Source organism: Bison bison, unplaced genomic scaffold (genome assembly GCF_000754665.1).
Source record: "Bison bison bison isolate TAMUID 2011002044 unplaced genomic scaffold, Bison_UMD1.0 scf7180017864198, whole genome shotgun sequence".
Classification (NCBI taxonomy): Eukaryota; Metazoa; Chordata; class Mammalia; order Artiodactyla; family Bovidae; genus Bison; species Bison bison.
The window spans coordinates 4425306-4447878 of record NW_011494770.1 but is presented as its reverse complement, the minus strand read 5'-3'; the positions used below and the strand labels follow the sequence as shown (position 1 = coordinate 4447878).

The 22573-nt window shown below is 38.5% G+C and overlaps 1 protein-coding gene across 1 annotated transcript in view; it reads right to left on the bottom strand.

The window, feature by feature from the left end:
* The window catches only part of MAP3K5 (mitogen-activated protein kinase kinase kinase 5), a 231453-nt gene that overhangs the window by 89437 nt on the left and 119443 nt on the right, over window positions 1-22573 (bottom strand). Inside the window, exons 10-12 of the mRNA XM_010844304.1 lie at window positions 14583-14695; window positions 4270-4429; window positions 1473-1626 (exon numbers count right to left, since the gene is read on the bottom strand). Coding sequence (XP_010842606.1) covers window positions 1473-1626; window positions 4270-4429; window positions 14583-14695 — 427 coding nt within the window. The remainder of the gene's footprint in view (window positions 1-1472; window positions 1627-4269; window positions 4430-14582; window positions 14696-22573) is intronic.

Here is a 22573-nt window from a genome sequence, read left to right as displayed (position 1 = left end):
TTTTTTTTTTTTTTTTTTTTACATTCAATTATGACAAACTAATTCATATTAAAGTGATTTAAATTAGCTCAGAATCACTAATATAAGTGGTTTCCTCTCATGGCCAACTTTCTTAGTCCATCAAGTCAACAGTTGATTAAATACTTCAGTTTTGTGCTGTCTTCTTTCACTACCACATTTACTATCATCAAAGTACCAGCTAAAGGCCAGCTGCCAGCCCATTCTGAGAGAAGTATTTTCCTAGGCTACACATTATCCAGGATAGAAAACAGAGTGAAGTGTTATAGTTTGAAAGCCTTTTCAACGAAAGATCCTGCTGAGCTATGGCTTCCTCTGGAAGCAAGAGCAAAGGAAGTGTGTTAATGCCAGGGATAGATTTAATTAAATGAAACATTTGATCCTACCAACGAGCACTAGAAAACAAGATTTTATAAAAAGAATTATGAGTTGTCATCACCACTGAGTATGAAGGATTGAGACTAACAGAGCTCAAACAGATTTCTGGCATCACTTTGACGTGGGAAGAGGTCTGTGTATACAGTCAGTTGCCAGTAATTCTTGAATTGGGTGCTAAAGCTACAGTGCTTTGGATGATTTTCCAAGAATTATCAGGATGGGTGTGGAACCAGCTAAGGTGGACAATATATTTTTAAAGTGTGTGTATGTGTGTTATACATTTAAATATCTCAATCTGATAGAAACTAGGCATAATGAGTTGCAGACCAGAACCTATGAAGTATCACTTCCCATCCTCTAGAGCAGCAGTCCCCAACCTTTTAGGCACCAGCGACCAATTTCATGGAAGACACATTTTCCATGGATGAAGTGGCAGGCCGGGGGGTGGTGGTGGTGGGGAGCTTTCAGGATGATTCAAGTATATTTACATCTATTGTGCACTTTATTTCTATGATTATTACATCAGCTCCACCTCAGATCATCAGGCATTAGATCCCAGAGGTTGGGGATCCCTGCTCTAAAGCACTGTAGAAAGCGACACTTCATCTAACTCTGACCCACATGGGTAGTAAGCGGTAGTGATGGAGTAACAATGCAGGTGAGCCTGACACTTTTCACCACAATAACGTTGACAATATTGACGGTGATAATGTCAACAAAACTGCACTATGAATTAAAAGCACCCATTCATCTGATATGAAGATATCTTGACTTCTTGAGCTAAGAGATAATCTTTTCCTGGGAAAGCACACATTACAACTTATCAAAGGAAACCACCAAGGCTCATGGCAAAAACATGAAAACGTATCTTCTTTCTCTGACTGTGACAGTTATTTTTTAAAGTAAGCTAAAGCACACCAATTTGTAGAAAATAAGTATTTTAACCAGATGACCATCTTCACTTGCTGTGCATGAAAAAGTGCACATTAATACTGTTACAGTCACAAGTGCAAGATGTTCTTTAAATAAAGGGAACAAAACATAAACGTCCTTAGAGTTAAGTGAAGAGTACTTACTGGAAACCTAACTACAGTGACATCTGTCTTTGTGGCCTCGACCAGGAAATCCATCCAGAAGTCCACAAGTTCCTGTTTGGCCACAGGCTGTTCCGAAGTCAGTTTCACAAAATGCTTATATATCAAAATTGTCTCTACGATAGACTTGAGGTACCTAAAAATTAAACGATATAAAACTTGTAATAGGCAAATTTAGAACTACCTAATCCCACATATCCCAGTCTTACTCTGTAAACGTGATTTAAACATGGCATTAATAATTACACAAGCCAAGTCACCAAATTTCATTTTTTGTTACATGTCATACACTATCACATTATCTCATTTAAAACTCACAAAAATGCAATAAAGTAGGCCATTTCCCCCCATTTTAAAGATGAGGAAACTAAGGCTTAGACAGCTTACATAACGTGGACTGAACAAAACATCTACTTAAAACATGACTTTTACAGTAAAGCCTAGTGATTTCTCTGGTAATCCAGTGGCTAAGACACTGCACTTCCAATGCAGGGGGCCCAATAAATAAACAATAATAAATATCTTAAAATTTAAAAAAATAAATAAAGTGATGCCTATATTCTACTCAATAAAGTGTTAATGCATTTGCTTTAAAATATCTTCCTTTGGGAAATCTTTCTAAATAGACCCATCATAAGAAATATTATTTTGCTCTGAAGTAACTCAGCTCCTATGCATCATATGAACATCCTTAAATTGCAAGACAGATGTTGCCTCGAAGGAAAAAGTCAAGAAAATATGAGGAGTAAGATAATTATAGGAGATAATGGGTATGCAAGCACTTTGTAAACGATAAACTACACACATGGAATTAACATTAAATTAATGGGAACAGAACATTGTTTTGTGGTTGCTGTCACTACTACACAAAACAATGCCTGTTTTCTTGTTAACAAAGGCCAAGAGACCTCTAATTGAAACTTTGTATCTGCGCTCCAGCCTCCTCCTCAACCATCATCGGGATGGTCCTCATAAAGAAACAACCAATTTGACCGCATGGGATATGTGTGCATTTATTGGTTCATTTATTTTCATGTCATTCGCTGAATGCCTGCTGTCAGCGTGCTACTGACAGTACAACCCTGTCCTCAAGCTGCACGCAGGGCCAAGGAGACAGAAATGTAAAAGGTGCTGAGCACCATGAAATAAATGCCCATGGAGCTTTAACTCACAGAGAGAAAACTGCCAAAAGTCATAAAGTAGTCAGTAGAAATATGACTAAACACGGAAGAAGAAAGGTTCAGGAGACAAGTGGATCACACACAGAAGTCTATGTAACAACATCCACCACCTTCTGTCTGGCTGTGGGGAAGGGTCTTAAGCTGGCGTGGGATTTAGGTATAGACATGACCCGCGAATGCTCCCCAGGTGGAGGAGAGGACTGGAAGACGATGCTCATCGTGTGTTGAGACACAGCAGCAAGAAGCCAGAATCATGCAAGCTCAGTGTAAACAGAGCGCAGTGTAAATCTTGGGGTGTGACAAGGACTGAGGTTTAGTGACTGAGGGCAAACCTTTGCCACGCCAAGGAGGTAGACTTTATCCCTTAGGCTGTGAGGAGTCATTAAAGTATGCTGATTTAAAGATTTTAGTGGAGGGGGAGGCTCAGACATGCATTTGAGAAAGATCATTATGGGAGTGATGCTGGGAAGTATTTGCTAATGAGGGAGACCTGAATGTGACCAAATGCTTAAAGAGGCCACGAAGGTCTACTGTGGAGGGCATCTCCTCAAATGGTCCCTCTGATGACAAAACATCAGGAGCCTGAGTCCTGAGCTGCTTTGAGCCTTTCCTGATGTCACAGGTAAACTTTATTTTTCTTAAAGTATTTTTTATTGGAGTATAGTTGCTTTACAATATTGTGATAGTTTCTGTTATACAGCAAAATGAATCAGCTACAGACACACAAATACTCCTCTTTTTTGGATTTCCTTCCCATTTAGGTTACCACAGAGCATTAAGTAGAGTTCTCTGTGCTATACAATAGGTTCTATTTCATCATCTGTTTTATACACGGTATTAGTAGTGTTCATATGTCAATTCCAATCTCCCAATTTACCCCACTCCTTTTTCCCCCCTTGGTGTCCATATGTTTGTTTTCTACATCTCACAGTTAACCTTTAAAAATCTTTAAAGCTAATAGTCAATCATTACATGAGATGCATAATAAAATTAGCACTAAAAATAGTCTCAAATACAGATGGAATTTTGTTTTAATCTTTCCAGTTACCACATCCATAGTGATGAGACTTGGTTGCATCCCAAGAACTGTTTGAAATTAGAAAAACACACATAATATATGAAACATCTAAAAGTGTTAGGAAATTATAAGTAACAAAGAAGTGCAACTCAAGAATGAGAGTCCTAAGAGGGAGGTTAGATCATGAAGGAAACAGAGGGCACATGTTTGGAGCAGAGACTGGGAAGCTGAGATAGAAGCTTGTGAATCTGCTGATTAGAGCTGCACATGTAAAGTTGGAGGTGTGTGTATGATTCAAGTAGGAGATACTGGCCAACTTGGGCTAGTAGGTTGGTCAGTGTGATGGAAAGGCTAAGCTTGGTGGCCATCAGATATCACCTGTGTCTGAAGTCATCAGAACCTACAATCAATACATTTTGTTTATGAGCATCAATCACTTTTTCCTCTAGATTGTGCATTTCAGTCTCTAAGCAAATAAAATCATCTAGTTGTCAGTTCAACATATTTAACGATTTAGAAACAAGTGATAGGAGCTTTTATAAAAAAATAAATCTATAAACGCCTAACAGTTTACTATTACCATGCAGGTGTCTTCAGTTTAAAAAGCTTTTCAGATGCTTGAATGACTCTCAAGTGGTCATTGGCCAGGACACTGGCCCCCAGGAAAAATCCAACTTCCCAGTAGCTCTGGAGTTTTTCCAAGTTTCCCTTTTTACCAAGAAGACTACTTAGCTTCACCCCTAGAAGATGAATAGGAAAAAGAACGTTACAAACACACCACAGGCAGGCAGAGCTGACTTCTTTATTAAAAAGCAAGCTTTCATTCCTCCTTTCAGATTAAAATACCTTTGTTAAGTTTCTGATTCTTAAAAGGGCTTAAGTTCATTGTAAAAGAAAGAAAAAAAGACTAATCAGAAAGGTACACAGAAAAAACTGAAAATTTCCCTTCGATTTGAAAACCTCCAAATAACTGCCAACTTCACATTGATGTACATCATTCCAGAATTATTATATATGTTTGTATTTGGGCTTCCTTGGTGGCTCAGTGGTAAAGAATCCACCTGCTGATGCAGGAGATGCACGTTCATCTGTGGGTCAGAAGATTTCCTAGAGGAGGAAATGGAAACTCACCCCAGTATTCTTGCCTGCGAAACCCAATGGATAGAGAAGCCTGGTGGACGACAAGGCATGGGTCACAAAAGAGTTGGTCACGACTTAGTGACTAAATAACAACAATAAATGATCTCAGGCTTAGAGAAGTTTCCTTGTTAATTTGTGTTTTGCATTCCTGTCTAGTGAAACAATATCTAATATTTATAACCGGCTGGTTATAAAATAGCTTTTAAAAAATCAAACTCAGAAATCTGATTCTAAGATTTTTCTTAAATTATGATTACCTTATCTCCAAGGAAGATCCTCTCGAGAAGGGAATGGCTACCCACTCCAGCATTCTTGCCTGGAGAATTCCACGGACAGAGAAGCCTGGCAGGCTACAGTCCACGGGGTCACAAAGTATCAGACGTGACTGAATGACTAACATTAGCTTCTTAAAAGCACTTTAAACAGGACATAGCCTCTTACTGTTTCCATGTTCACTGAATTAAATAGAATCTTTTATATTTTCGGAGAGTCATGAATTTACCTTTTTTTTTTAAATTATGCTTTAATGAAACAAAACAACCTTTAAAAAACCTTATGCTGTTTTTTATTATATAATTCCACTTAAGCCATGAGTATTTTAGGAAAAAGTCCATTTGGGACTTCACATTTTGTGATGATAATTTAAAAAGAGAACAGCTTTGCCACCTTAAAATTTCATGAGATGAAAAAAAACTGCACGTGTATGCAACAACATCTATGATATCCTACCTGGACAGAAAAAATACAACAAATATAAATGGAAGAAGAAAGTGTAGGGGGGAAATTAGATACTAAAAATGTGTGTCTCTCAACCTCAGTTGAATATGAATATTTCTTTTTTTTTGTTTCATACTTTCAGAACAATGAATGTAGGACTAAGGTAGCATCGGACCATTTAAACATTTAAACAGGGACTATGAAAGTGTTTAACAGTAAAATTCTATTAGTTTTAAAATTAAAATGTAGATTTATTCTCACATGCCAGAAGTTCACTCTATGAAGGTCATCTTAACTTTGGCCTTAGCATAATTTGGTCAAATGATGCGACTCTGAATCATTCAGCATTTGGACAAAATGTATTTCTTGTTTAATGGCAAACAGTATTTTAGTATACAGATGGGTCATGGTTTATTTGCCCAAATGAAGATGGTAGCTGCTTTTTATCACTATAAATATTCTTGTACACATGGCTTTGTGCACTTGTTCAATTATTTCTTTGTAATAAAATCCTCAACGTGGACTTGCTGGGGACAGAGATATGCTCATTTTAGTGTTGATATTATGGTAGTGGGCTTCCCAGGTGGTGAGTGGTAAAGAATCTGCCAGCCAATGCAGGAGACACAAGATATGTGGTTTTGATCCCTGGGTGGGGACTATCCTTTGGAATAGGAAATGGCAACCCACTCCAGTATTATTGCCTGGAAAATTCCATGGACAGAGGAGCCTTGTGGGTAACAGTCCATGGGGTCGAAAAGAGTTGGACATGACTGAGTGGCTGAGCACACATTATGGGTAATATTACGTCCTTTCATCTTTGCCAATGTAATGAAGAACAAAAGGAAACATGCTTTTTTTTAAAGCTTTGAGATTGACTGTCTTTATATGTTTATATATCTTTTATGAATTAGCATTTATGGTCTTTCCACATGATGTATGAAACCTGTTTCTACAGGAGATAGTAATCTTTTAAGTTTGGAGTTAAGAATATGGCTCTAATTTTTTATATTTAGGATCCCTTTCTCCCCAAGCCCCCTCCACCTACCCATCCAAGGAATAGAGGAATAAATATCTTAGTACATGATATTTGTTCCATAATTAGGATTATTTCCATGGGATAGAGTCTCAGAGGTAGTGTTATGCTTGGTCCCAGGCTATAGCACTTTTAAGGTTTTTGATTGCTAGGACCAAATTATTAAAGCACTATTGCTGATGGATGATTCTATCTTTTTACCAAGTCCTTACTATCTGGCTATTTTTCACTATTTAAAAAATTTTGGCAAAATTTATAAGCAATTAACAGCATGTCATTGCTGTTTTAAATACCAGTTCTTTGATTCAATCATCTGTTTAGGCAATTTAAATGTTGACAATGTTCTAATTAGAACTGGTTGACTTCTAAGAATTGAAGATTTTTTAATAGTTTAGTTTCTATCATAGTTTTTATATTTTGCAGGAGCTGTTTTAACAGAGAAAGGTATGACATTTTTATTGAACACTCATTATATGCCTAGCCCTAGCATGGCACACTGAAAAGGTAACTCTTTTCAACCCATACAACAACACAAATTAGAGATATCAAGGGAATATTTCCTGCAAAGATGGGCACAATAAAGGACAGAAATGGTATGGACCTGACAGAAGCAGAAGATATTAAGAACAGGTGGCAAGAATATACAAAACCAGACAGAAAAGGTCTTAATGACCCAGATAACCACGATGGTGTGATCACTCACTTAGAAGCAGACATCCTGGAGTGTGAAGTCAGGTGGACCTTAGGAAGAGTCACTATGAACAAAGCTAGTGGAGGTGATGGAATTCCAGCTGAGCTATTTCAAATCCTAAAAGATGATGCTGTGACAGTGCTGCACTCAATATGCCAGCAAATTTGGAAAACTCAGCAGTGGCCACAGGACTGGAAAAGGTCAGTTTTCATTCCAATCCCAAAGAAAGGCAATGCCAAAGAATGCTCAAACTACCACACAATTGCACTCATTTCACACTCTAGGAAGGTAATGCTCAAAATTCCCCAAGCTAGGCTTCAACAGTAAATGAACCAAGAACTTTCAGATGTTCAAGCTGGATTTAGAAAAGGCAGACGAACCAGAGAATAAGTTGCCAACATCTGTTGGATCATAGAAAAAGCAAGGGAATTCCAGAAAAACATTTACTTCTGCTTCATTGACTATGCTAAAGCCTTTGACTGTGTGGATCACAATAAACTGGAAAATCCTTAGAGATGGGAATACCAAACCACCTTACCTGCTATCTCAGAAACCTGTATCCAGGTCAAGAAGCAACAGTTAGAACCAGATATGGAATAATGGACTAGCTCAAAATTGGGAAAGGAGTACATCAAGGCTGTATATTGTCACCCTGCTTATTTAACTTATATGCAGAGTACCTCAAGGGAAATGCTGAGATGGATGAATCACAAGCTGAACTCAAGATTGCCAGGAGAAATATCAATAACCTCAGGTATGCAGATGATACTACCCTAATGGCAGAAAGCAAAGAGGAACTAAAGAGCCTCTTGATGAAAGAGAAAGAGGAGAGTGAAAAAGCTGGCTTAAAGCTCAACATTCAAAAACCGAAGGTCATGGCATCCAGTCCCATCACTTCATGGCAAATAGATGGGGAAACAATGGAAACAGTGTCAGACTTTATTTTCTTGGGCTCCAAAATCACTGTGGATGGTGACCGCAGTCATGAAATTAAAAAACACTTGCTCCTTGGAAGAAGCTATGACAAACCTAGACAATGTATTAAAAGCAGGGACACTACTTTGCTGACAAACGTTTGTATAGTCAAAGCTATGGTTCTTCCAGTAGTCGTGTATGGATATGAGAATTGGACCATAAAGAAGGCTGAGCATGGAAGAACTGATGCTTTTGAACTGTGGTGTTGGAGAAGACTCTTGAGAGTCCCTTGGACTGCAAGGAGATCCAACCAATCCATCCTAAAGGATATCAATCCTGAATATTCATAGGAAGGACTGATGCTGAAGCTGAAGCTCCAATACTTCAGCCACGTGATGGGAAGAACCAATTCATTAGAAAAGACCCTGATGCTGGGAAAGATTGAAGGCAGGAGGAGAAGGGGATGACAGAGGATGAGATGGTTGGATGGTATCACTGACTCAATGGACATGAGTTTGAGCAAGCTCTGGGAGATGGTGAAGGACAGGGAAGCCTGGCATGCTGTAGTCGATAGGGTCACAAAGAGTCAGACTCAACAGAACGACTGAAAAGCAAAACCACCACAATCAAAGATTAGTCCCTTTGGCAATAATGGAAAGAAAAAAATGCCGAGAGATGTTGAGCAACTTGTTGAAGGTCGCACAGCCCCGGTGGAGGTTAGATTGTTACCAGCTTAACTTTCCATTGTGATGAATTCCAAGCATACATCAAAGTAGAAAAATGCTACAATGATCACATTTTCAACAACTGCTAACATTTTGCTATTGCTTCATCTCCCTGAATACTTTGGCTGAACCATTTCAGATAAAATTACAGATTTCACCCTTAAATATTGTGTTATAGTATAAAAATTCTCCTACACATTCTCCTTGATCATTTTTTTGAACACTTGTCAGCAACTGAACAACAACAAGGGCATCTGACCTCTGCCTCTGTGGAGACTGAACCCTGGCTGCTGAGCTTCAACACCCCCTGAGGGGAATTCAGGGTGGAGAATGAGGCACTCTGTGCTCCAGGGAAACTGGTGGAACAGGTCTTTAGATGGTTAGATATTTTTAGTAACTGATTTCATGTTCCCAAATCCTTGGTGGTGGCCATTTAGTCGTGTCTGACACCTGCGACCCCATGGACTATAGCCCTCTGGGTTCCTCTGTTCACGTGATTCTCCAGGCAAGAATACTGGAGTGGGTTTCATTTCCTTCTCCAGGGGATCTTCCCAACCCAGGAATCGAACCCGAATCTCCTGCATTGTAGGCAGATTCTTTACTCACTGAGCTACACGGGAAGCCGCATTTGATTATTGCACCTAATAAAAATAATAATTCTCTCATATTATTTAATGTCTCATCCTGATTCAAATTCCCCGACCGTTCCCCAAATTTCTTTGGCCACCTGATGCAAAGAACTGATTCACTGGAAAAGACTCTGATGCTGGGAAAGATTGAAGGCAGGAAGAGAAGGGGACGACAGAGGATAAGATGGTTGGGTGGCATCACTGATGCGATGGACGTGAGTTTGAGCAAGTTCTGGGAGTTGGTGATGAACAGGGAAGCCTGGAGTGCTGTAGTCCATGGGGTTGCAAAGAGTCAGACACGACTGAGCGACTGAACTGAATAGCTTTTTGTTGTTGTTCTCTTTGTTTTTTCAAACGGGAATCCAAACGGGAATCATTAATTGCATTTTTTAAAAATGTCTCTAATGAGCTGACTCATTTGAAAAGACCCTAATGCTGGGAAAGATTGAGAGCAGGGAGAGAAGGGGACGACAGAGGATGAGATGGTTGAATGGCATCACCGACTCAATGGACATGGGTTTGGGTGGAGTCAGGGAGTTGGTGATGGACAGGGAGGTCTGGCGTGCTGTGGTTCATGGGGTCACAAAGAGTCGGACATGACTGAGCAACTGAACTGAACTGAAATATCTTTTAACCTAACCAATCCACCCACACTTTTCTCCATGACGTTGACTTTTTGAAGAGACCAGGCAGGGAGTCCTGTAGAATGTTTTGACCTTCTGGATCTGGCTGATAGCATTTCTTGGTGTTGTCTGACTTATTTCTCTATCCAACTGTGATTCTATTAACTGACTGTTAAATCTTAAGGCTTGGGTTAAACATTTTTGGTGAGACTATTTCACAGGACTGAGGGGAGGAGGAGAAGGGGGTGAGAGAGGATGAGACTGTTGTATGGCATTATTGATACAATGGACATGAGTTTGAGCAAACTCCGGAAGAGAGTGAAGGACAGGGAAGCCTGGCATGTAGCAGTCCATGGAGTCGCAAAGAGTCGGACATGCCTGGGCGACTGAACAACGTTTCACAGGAGATGCCGCTTATTTCATGTTCTCTGTATCAGCTGGCAAAAGTCCAGCCATCAAGCCATGCTGGGTGGATCACTGACAGCTGGACCCCTGGAGGGGATATATATAATGAATTGTATGGGTGCATTGTTTCTTTGTGATTGGTAAGCAATTTGCTGGTGAGCTTGGGTTTCATGTAAATATGGCAAATGAAAATTAAAAAAAAATAAACATCCTAATGGTGTTAGTTCTAATCGATGATCCTGGTCAGAATCATTATCTTAGCATCACTATCATTATCAGTTTCATCAGTCCTTCTACTTTATCAGCTAGCATTCTTCTGAAGAAAACATTCTTAAAAACATACAGTTAGTATGTAGCATATCTTAAGAAGAGCTTTACCTCCTCAACTGGATGATCTAGGCTCTACTCAATCAGGTCTGACTCTGAGACCCCATGGACTGTAGTCCACCAAGCTCCTCTGTCCATGGGATTCTCCAGGCAAGAATACTGGAGTGGGTTGCCATTTCCTTCTCCAGGGATGAACTATAGTATCCCTTTAAAAGGAAGGGAAAGTATTGTACTTTGTTCCCTGTAATTTCAAATTTTCTGAGAATTTGGTCACCTCCATTGACAGCAAATGAGTTGTTTTGTGGTTGGTGATGGATTTTATTTTTGTTTTGATTTCTTTTTCTTGATTATCTTTTAAGAGTCATGGATTTTTATATTCAGTAACACAAATTTTATTTTTATGGCTCCCTGAAAATAAGATTCAAATAGTGGTTTGTCTCAATTCCAATCACACTGTTCTCTTATTACATCATCATCTCATAAAGTGTCTCATGGTTGAAAATTCCACAGAACACGGGAGAAACATCTTTTATTTAACTAAAGCTTATTAATTTTAAGTCTTGTGAAGCTGGAAAAAGGATAAAGATAAAAGATGCGGTTGTTTCCAAATCCTAGTTCTAAACAGTACAAATACCAAAGATTATTCAAAAACTGGGATATTGAAAACACAGATCATGAAACAATTAGCCATAACCTCAAACAAACACACAACTAGAATTAACAGTCTTTGGTTAACAGATGATAACAGTTAAGAATTATTCTTAACATTAGAATTCTTAAACTTAAGATAATATGTTTGAAAAGCTTCAGGCTTAATAATCATCTTATGACATCTTAATTTTCATTGTTTACCCTTTATAAATAAATTTCAAAATACATCTAAAGAAAAGATTTCATAAAGAAAAATGAATACTATCAGAACACAAGAACTGAGTTATGATTTAAAAAAGAATGCAACTATATATCTTTAAAATATCTCAAATATGTTGTTAATTAGTAAGTTAATTACTTTAATTAATACAATTATTATGTTAAAATATTCATTTAATCAATCTGTTTTTCCCTGAAAATCCCTTTAATCCTATTTTACCATATAAACATTAATTTTAGGTCAACCTATACTTCTTAGCATAATTTATGAGTAGAATCTAAGTTAGTGAGCTTTAACTGCCTTTTAGTATCATCATTGTTTAGTCTTTAAGTTGTGTCTACCTCTTTTGCAACCCCATGGACTTTAGCCCTTCAGACTCCTCCGTCCGTGGGATTTCCCAGGCAAGAATACTGGAGTGAGATGCCATTTCCTTCTCCAGAGGATGACCCAGGGATAGAACCCATGTCTCCTGCATTGGCAGGCGGATTCTTTACCACTGAGCCACCTGGGAATCCCCTTTCAGTTATTTAAGGACATACATTTTCCAGTGTATATCACAGTATTTTAGAAGCCTAAAATTTAGCTTTTATGGGAACTAAAAATTCATTGTCAAGTCATATTTTAAGTCTGTGTAAGTTTTGCAATTTCCAAATTAAAAATTCAACTTCATATGCTTTCAAATGCTTGTTCAACGTGTATTATGAATGAGCTCTTCCTGGAAAAAGTTGAAGTGTGTTTCCTTTACAAAATTCCATTAATCACAGTTCCTCAAACCTCAGAGTGCTGATCATCCTTTTTTTCCCTCCAGTTCTTCAAAGACATAATTGACAGAACATTGTGTAATTTTAAGATGTGCAGCGTGTTGATCTGATACACTTGTATCTGGCAAAATGATCACTATAGCATTAGCTAACACCTCCATCATGTCATATAATTTCCATTTGTTTTTGTAGTGAGAACATTTAAGATCTACTCCCTTAGAAGAGTGCTGACCATCTTAATCTACATTTAACTTAAAAAAGAGAATTTAGAACAGATACATTTCAAACCACTATGTTACTGCTCTACCTATACATGCAAATCAATGCCAATTTCTGTAAAGATATGGAGGCTTCAACCTCAAGTTCAAGAACAGAGTAATACAAGTCATTTTAGATCACTAATACAGCGACCCCATGGTCTGCAGAGCACCAGGCTCCTCTGTCCATGGGATTTTCCGGGCAAGGATACTGGAGTGGGTTGCCATTTCCTTCTCCAGGGGATCTTCCCAACCCAGGGATTGAACTCAGTCTCCTGCATTGCAGGCAGATTCTTTACCAACTGAGCTACCAGGGAAGCTCAATACATAGGATCAGTATAGAGTTTTAAAAATAACTTTAGATGGAGAATTTTATTATGACGATAATTTCTGAAAAGTACACATTGCAGTGTATTTTTTCTGATTTCATTTTCCAGCTTAAAAAAAATGAATTCAAATAAAACTCTGTGCATTGAATACCACTGCAATCCAGCAGTGACAAACACTGTATCATTCTTTTAGTCTGGGCTTTTAAAAAGAATTTAATACTCATACTTTACTTGCCTTCAAAGATTTCCCAGAATATACATATGGTTATTTAATTAGCCCTTCCCAAATAGTGTAAAAAAACACCCAGGGCTCACTTTTTCTTTATGAAAGATTAAAAACATTGTCCAGTTAGAAATCTTAAAGGAAAAGTTTTGTCTACATATAATTCACAGCTTCACTAAGATCAATTTTTTTTCCTCTACAAAAACCATGGAAAAACATTTCTGTCTGTAGTAAAAACTCCTATGAGAGTTGGAAAGCTTCTCTGCAAAAAGACAGTTCAACATTCAAGAGATAGAAAATTTGACTACCTTACACAGTATTCAGTATCTAGAACCTTAAAAATGTTATCAAAGCAAGAACTAAGGAAATCATACAAAAGTTATTCACTTAAGATGTCCTAATCTTTAAAAATTCCAAAGAGGGGTCAGCATGTAAGACAATGTCCACTGATAAAAGGGACAAAAGCACATTCTATCAATGGCTACAATTCAGAGATGGTCTCTGAGGAGACCAGTCACTGCCAAGACTCCATCTGCTTGACCTGCTGTTCTAGGGTCTTGGGAGGCTCTACCAGAAGCAACGCTGAAGTCATAGGGCAGGTGTGCCTGAGAAACAGAAACAGGGAGTATCAGAAGTCTTTCTTTCCCTTTTTTTTTTTCAGCACCAGGAAAACAAAATTAACCTAAAATAGGAAACTTTCCTGATGTTTCATAGAATACTACCTTATTCGGGAGTTGTGGGCTAAATGCAAAGCCCCTATTTCTAATATGAGTTTGAGAAGGAATGGGCTTCCCTGGAGGCTCAGCAGGTAAAGACTGTCTGTCTACAGTGCAGGAGACCCGGGTTGGATCCCTGGCTCTGGAAAACCCCCTGGAGAAGGAAATGGCAGTGCACTCCAATATTCTTATCTGGAGAATCCCATGGATAGAAGAGCCTGGCGGGCTACAGTACATGTGGTCGCCAAGAGTTGGACAGGACTAAAGACTAACACACACACACTGAGAGAGAATAAAAAAATATCAACTAGGGGATTTTTAGAATCAGATGAAATAAATTAAAAATCTAATTACATCCCAATATCAAGATTCTGCACAATAGCATGAAACATTAAATAAGGAGATATAATTTTTTTTTCAGGAAGTCAGATGAGACAGAAAGCAAAGGAACTATCTATGAAAGACCCTTTTTCTTTGCACTGAGTTGGATCCACTTTTTTGATTCCATGTAAAACATCAAGCTGTAATTACCAACTTTTCGGAGCTCAAAGGAAGATTCAAACTGGTGCCCAGATGCCAGGAGGAGGACCGCATAATTAATTCCTGACTGTAGTGTTGGCTCTGATTCAAATGCCTTTTTGAACCTATAAAAAAAAAAATAAACCCACAAATGTACAAGTTTACTTTCTCAATCATGAAACTCTGAGTTTGCAATAGCTTCTGTTTGCATAACTCCAAGGCCTGAGCAAGTAAAAATATTCCACTGGCCTTCACCCCAGAATCTAGTGTGCTATTAGGATTTAATGCTTAAGTAACTGCACACCCTCACCTTCAGCAACATGGCATTCCCCCCACTTAACTCAGCCTCACCATAGCAGCCCCAGTCTTTAAAAAAATCCACTCTTCAACAGTCTTCCAGAAATGTGAGAGAATGTATGTGCGTGTGTGAGCATTTATAAAAAGTGAAAATTTAAAGATAAGAACCCTGTGCATATTTGTTAAGTGGTTTTTTGAAAAGTTTTATAAGTAAACAAACTAAAAACAATACACAAAGCAATCAGGAATATTATCTACATAACATACTGAAACAATCATTTTTGTATGAGTGATATAAAAATACAATAAAGAATGTCTATTGCAATAAGAAATTAGGAATAAAGAGATGGTGCTTGTGCATACTAGTTTTTGCTCAAAGAGAATGAGAACCATTTTCTGGATGTGCATGAATCTATCTACCTTTAAAAATGCTTCAACATTTGAAAAGTCTTCAGTGCTTATACATCCACTGTATTTTCAAGGTAACACTTCACAGGTTCTGTTCAAGGGTCCCCTCATATACATCATTTAACAGGCAATAATACTCAATATTATTTCATTTAAGAGCACGAAGAAGAACAAAATTAACATAAATGGCCTAGTAACTAATAAAAACTGAGACAAACATGAAAAATGAAATCTCTACTTTAAAAAACCAGATTGAGAAAAATATAAAGACTAAATACCTAGTGAATAAACATTTAATGATACAGTAAAGAGATACTTACGGAAAAACATTAGAATTCTAAGATAAGAGCATTTTTATTAAAATCATTAACTGAAAATGAAAGATGGGAATTGCAAAAATGGCAGTGGGCACAATGGTGTACATTAGAGTACATTCTTGGCTATTATACGCACTTGAAATTTTCTGTACTTTAAAATGGTAAGGTAAACTTAAAAAGAAAAGGATAAGTACATATTTTCTGAATATTGAGAATCGTGTGTCCTTTTAAGAGCCTTACTTTTTAATCAGGAAAAGTATCTCTGAGAAGAAACAAAACTCAAACAAGTATTAACTTTAACTAGTTGGCTTGAACAGTTTTGCATGTGGAATAAGAAAAAAATATTTTTAACTGCATCACTGCTGATGATTAAGAAGAATTCCTTTTCTCTCCAGAAGTACAGGAGTTTACCAAATCTAAAATGGAAAAACCATGTAACCCAGATTGCTGATATCCAAAGCAGGTCATATCAAGGAAAGACATGATTTATAAGTTTTAGACTCATACAAAATCCAAAGGTCTTTGTGTTTGCTCAGAGGCAAGTAGAAAGTTCAAATAAAAAAGATATAGAAGAAGAAAGGAGTTAATACCTTTCTTTCTACCAGTAATTTATACTTTCTACCAATTCATATCAATATATGAAATATCTTTCAACAAACAAATTTTTCATTTTTACTGAAAGAAAAAATCATGGAAAAATTCTCTTAATATATTCAAAGGAAGATGCGAAAAGCAAGATAACCCTAAATCAATCAGTAAATACTGATAAGTATTTCCTATGTGCCAAACTAACCAAACTGAAAAAATTAAATGGGCTTATATCTGTTTTTCTGTTACCATAAACAATACAATTTAAAATATTTTAAGCAAAATATAGATGCCAATAAATTAATAAGTTATATTTTTTATGGCTCAGAACACTTCATAATAAGAAGCATATTGAGGAGAAAGTCTTAAGGAAGTAGGAATTCTCACACATTGAAAAGTAAATTAATACACTATTTCTTGGCAGAAATTTGCCAATATCTATCAAAAATTGTAAAATGTCCAAACAAAGTAATGCATACCTATTGACACAATATTTCCATATCTATGGATTTACACTAAGAAAAAGCATTAAATATGAATACCAGACCACCTAATCTGTCTCCTGAGAAACCTGTATGCAGGACAAGAAGCAACAGTTAGAACCAGACAGAGAACAACTGATTGGTTCAAAACTGGAAAAACTGTAACCCTTCTTATTTAACTTATATGCAGAGTATATCATCAGAAATGCCAGTCTGGATGAATCACATGCTGGAATCAAGACTGCCGGAAGAAATATCAACAACCTCAGATATGCAGATGATACCACTCTAACGGCAGAAAGCAAAGAGGAACTAAACAGCCTCTTTCTTGATGAAGGTGAAAGAGGAGAGTGAAAAAGCTGGTTTGATACTCAGCACTGAAAAAACAAAGATCATGACATATGGTTCCATTGCTTTGTGGCAAATAAAAGGGGAAAAAGTAGAAGCAGTGACAGATTTTATTTTCTTGGGCTCCAAAATCATGTTGGATGGTGCCTGCAGCCATGAAATTAAAAGATGCTTGCTCCTTGGAAGGAAAGCTATAACAAACCTAGGCAGTGTATTGAAAAGCAGAGACATCACTTTGCCAACTTTGTCCATATAGTCAAAGCTGTGGTTTTCCAGTAGTCATGTACGGATGTGAGAGCTGGACCATAAAGAAGGCTGAGTGCTGAAGAACTGATGCTTTTGAACTGTGATGTTGGAGAAGACTCTTGAGAGTCCCTTGGACTGCAAGGAGATCAAACCAGCAAATCCTAAAGGAAACCAACCCTGAAAAATCATTGGAAGGACTAGTGCTGAAGCTGAAGATCCAAAACTTTGGTTACCTGATACAAACAGCAGACTCACTGGAAAACACCCTGAGGCTGGGAGAGCTCAAAGGCAAAATGAAAAGGGGGCGACAGAGGATGAGATGGTTAGATAGCATCACCGACTCAATGGACATGAATCTGAGCAAACTCTGGGAGACAGTGAAGGACAGACGAGCCTGGCATGCCACAGTGCATGTGGTCACAAAGAGCTGGACATGACTTAGTGACTAATCAACAACAACAAAATGTAACCAGACATTTGGTTATAAGAATATTTGTTACAAGATGAAAAACTACTTCCTAAATTTCCAAAAATATTAGAAAATATAACATGGAACAAAATGTATTCTAATTGTTGGAAAGCTATGTAACCATTTAAATTGTAGAAGAATATTCAATGTCAGGGGAAACTTGAGCTTCCAAGTAAGATGTAACAGTCTACTAGGGAGCCATCCCTCCTGCTACAATAACTAGGTGGGGTAAAGGATACACATTAAGAACATAATTTTATAGTCATTGGAGATCTATGGAAGCAACATCATTATTGAAATAAAACTCCAAACAGGGAAGTGTCCTTCCGAGATAAAATGCTTTCGTCTATAGGGGCATTTGCTGATTCTGACCATAGATTAAGCATAGGCTTGGTATAGGCAGAGAAACTCTACCTATTTGAAACTCTACCAGGGAAAAGAGAAACAAGTGGATTTGCTGACAGTTGCATGAGCTGGCATGACAAAGTGAAACCCTGAGGGACCCCAAACATGTAGCTGATTTTCTCCACAGGACATTTGCTTAACACCGGCTGTATGGGCAGTTGGGGATGAGGTATGGCTGGAATGGCACTGAAATCTGAAGTTTGGCGGTGCTTAGAAGTAAAGATCATGGCATCTGGTCCTATCACTTCATGGAAAACAGATGGGGAAACAGTGGAAACAGTGTCAGACTTTATTTTTGGGGGCTCCAAAATCACTGCAGATGGTGACTGCAGCCATGAAATTAAAAGATGCTTACTTCTTGGAAGGAAAGTTATGACCAACCTAGATAGCATATTCAAAAGCAGAGACATTACTTTGCCAACAAAGGTTCGTCTAGTCAAGGCTATGGTTTTTCCAGTGGTCATGTATGGATGTGAGAGTTGGACTGTGAAGAAAGCTGAGTGCCGAAAAATTGATGCTTTTGAACTGTGGTGTTGGAGAAGACTCTTGAGAGTCCCTTGGACTGCAAGAAGATCCAACCAGTCCATTCTAAAGGAGATTAATCCTGGGTGTTCATTGGAAGGACTGATGCTGAAGCTGAAACTCCAATACTTTGGCCACCTCACGCGAAGAGTTGACTCATTGGAAAAGACCCTGATGCTGGGAGGGATTGGGGGCAGGAGGAGAAGGGGATGACAGAGGATGAGATGGCTGGATGGCATCACCAACTCGATGGACATGAGTAAACTCCGGGAGTTTGGGTAAACTCCGGGAGTTGGTGATGGACAGGGAGGCCTGGTGTGCTGCAATTCATGGGGTCACAAAGAGTCGGACATGACTGAGTGACTGAACTGAACTGAACTGAGAAGTAAATACTAGAGGGAGGAGCCTACAACAAATAGCTAACAATCTCCTCCAAAGTTTGGAGCTTTATAATGTAAGAGAATAAAGACTCAAACTCAGAACTCCAAAGGGCAGTTTATAGTATACAGGGATAAGAAGACAGAACACTGCTTGGCTCTCAATCAAAAGCTGATGGTGGTCATATCAAGAAGCAGGGACAAAAACAGAGATAGATGGGTTGATAAAACTGAAACCGAGACCAACTCAACTCAACTGCAGTTTTTGAGATAATCAGCTCCTTATCATGTCTGGCTAACAGAGGGAAGTGAGAGCCTTCTATGAGAGAAAATAAAATCATTCTTAATCTCAGTAATTCTTATATATAAAATGTATGGCATACAATAAAGAATTATGAGAACTTCAGAATCAGGAAAAAATGACCAATAAACAAAAGAACAAAACAGACAAGAGGACCCGACTCACAGATAATTCATATGTTGGTGTTTGTAGACAAGGACTTTAAATCATTATTACAAATATGGTGAAGAAAATTGTGGAAAAAAATGGACAAATGAAGGAAAAGACAATTTCAATCTAGAGTTGGAATCTAAAAGATAAAGAGAATCAAGCAGTCTAGAACTGAAATACATAACACCTGAAAATAAAAATTCATTGTGTAGGTTTAATAGCAGACTAGACAGACAAGATGGAAAAGGCAATGGCACACCACTCCAGTACTCTTGCCTGGAAAATCCCATGGATGGAGGAGCCTGGTAGGCGGCAGTCCATGGAGTCGCACAGAGTCGGACACGACTGAACGACTTTACTTTCACTTTTCACTTTCATGCATTGGAGAGGGAAATGGCAACCCACTCCAGTGTTCTCGCCTGGAGAATCCCAGGGATGGAGGAGCCTGGTGGGCTGCCGCCTATGGGGTCGCACAGAGTCGGACACGACTGAAGTGACTTAGCAGACAGAGGAGAAGATGGACTTGATGAAGAAAAAAAAGAAACGTCAATAAACAGTTTGTAAACTGATACACAGAAAATGGGAGGGGGAAAAGACACAACTGAATGTAAGAGACATATAAGACACAGTTAAATGGTCTAACATACGTATCATGGTAGCCCTAGAAAGAGGGAAGAGAGAATACAGAACACAAGAAGTATTTGAAGACACAAAGCCAAAAATACTCCAAGACTGTCAAAAACATTAACACAGATTCAAGAAGCTCAACTTCAAGCTGGATAAGATAAAATAAGCACAGCCTAAATGTTAAAATCAAAGACAAAGAGGAAAATCTTAAAATCAGCCAGAGATAAAGATATATTACCTTCAAAGGAGGCATTTTATTGCACTTTTATAGCAATTTTATTGATAAAACTGATAGCTGACTTTGCAATACAAACTATGGAATAAAATTGATAGCTAACTTGTAATACAAACTATGGAAGCCAAAAGATAATGCAACAACATATTCAGAGTGATAAAAAAAAGAAGAGGTACAAATAAGCAAAAACAGGCAGAATTGGTTGCCAACTGATCTGCATGCAAAAAGTATTAAAAGTATTCAGGCTAAAGGATGGTGAGTCCATTTGGAAGCACTGAACTGCAAAAAGAGCATCAGAAAGAGTACTGAAGTCAAAGTGAAAGTTGCTCAGTTGTGTCTGACTATTTTTGACCTCATGGACTATACAGCCCATGGAATTCTCCAGGCCAGAATACTGGAGTGGGTAGCCTTTTCCTTTTCCAGGGGATCTTCCCAACCCAGGGATCGAACACAGGTCTCCTGTGTTGCAGGCAGATTCTTTACTAGCTGAGCCACAAGGGAAGCCCAAGAATACTGGAGTGGGTAACCTATCCTGTCTGCAGTGGATCGTCTCAACCCAGGAATCAAACCAAGGTCTCCTGCATTGCAGGCAGATTCTTTACCAACTGAGTTATCAGGGGAAGATACTAGCCATTTTAAAACTATTGAATATTTATTCTGCTTTAAGTTTCTCTCCAGTTAATCATAAAGGAAGTCAGTCAATCAAACCAGTCACTCCTAAAGGAAATCAGTCCTGAATATTCATTGGAAGGACTTATGCTGAAGCTGAAACTCCATAATCTGGCCATCTGATGTGAAGAATTGACTCACTGGAAAAGGCCCTGATGCTGGGAAAGATTGAAGGCAGGAGGAAAAGGGGACGACAGAAGATGAGATGATTGGATAGCATCACCGACTCGATGGACATGAGTTTGAGCAAGCTCTGGGAGTTGGTGAGGGACAGGGAAGCCTGGCGTGCTGCAGTCCATGGGGTCTCAAAGAGACAAGACTGAGCGACCGGATGGCTAAAGTTTCTCTTCTCTTCAAGGAAGTGGTAAAATACAAATTTAAGGTAGACTTTAAGAGTCAAGGATGTGGATGGTCATCTCTAGTGAACTCCTAAAAGCATAATATAAAGAGTATTGTGTGTGTGTGTGTGTGTGTGCGTGCACACGTGTGCTAAGCTCTTTCAGTCATGTCCTACTCTTTGCGACCCTATGGACTATAAACTGTCAGGATCCTCTGTCCAAGGGATTCTTCAGGCAAGAATACTGGAGTGGGTTGCCATGCCCTCCTCCAGGGGATTTTTTCAACCCAGGGATTGAATTTGCGTCTCTTACATCTCCTGCATTGGTAGGCAGGTTCTTTACTATGACTAAAGTGTTAATAGAGTATAAAATGCAACACTAAATTAATAGAAAAAAAGGGGGAATGAAGGACTAAAGAAACAAAGATATGAAATAAATAGTGAAGAAGATATTAAATTAGTAGAAAATGAATTGCAAGACATAAGCTGCTGCTGCTGCTGCTGCTGCTGCTGTCACTTCAGTCGTGTCCGACTCTGTGCGACCCCATAGATGGAAGCCCACCACGCTCCTCCGTCCCTGGGATTCTCCAGGCAAGAACACTGGAGTGGGTTGCCATTTCCTTCTCCAACGCAGTAAAGTGAAAAGTGACAGTGAAGTCGTTCAGTCGTGTCTGACTCTTAGCGACTCCATGCACTGCAGCCTACCAGGCTCCTCCGCCCATGGGATTTTCCAGGCAAGAGTACTGAAGTGGGTTGCCATTGCCTTCTCCAAAGACATAAGCACAACTAGACAAAAAATATCAGTGACATGGAAAATTTGAATATTATGATTAGGCAAGTCAACTGAACTATCTTACGTGGCACACTACACCCAACAATGGTGGACTATTTCCGGGGCTATGAGGCACCTCTTATTAAAGTAGAATTAAACCAGAGAACAAGAAAGATACATCTGTAAATTGGGCAACCTACTTCTGAATAAGCCAGGATTCAAAGATTCACATTGAAAATTAAAAGGTATTTGACCTAAACAATATTGAAAGTTCAATATATCAAAACATCTGGGATGCAGAACAATTTTGATCTTTAAATGCATATGCTGGGAAAGCTGCTGCTAAGTCACTTTAGTCGTGTCCAATTCTGTGCAACCCCATAGACGGCCGCCCACCAGGCTCCCCCGTCCCTGGGATTCTCCAGGCAAGAACACTGGAGTGGGTTGCCATTT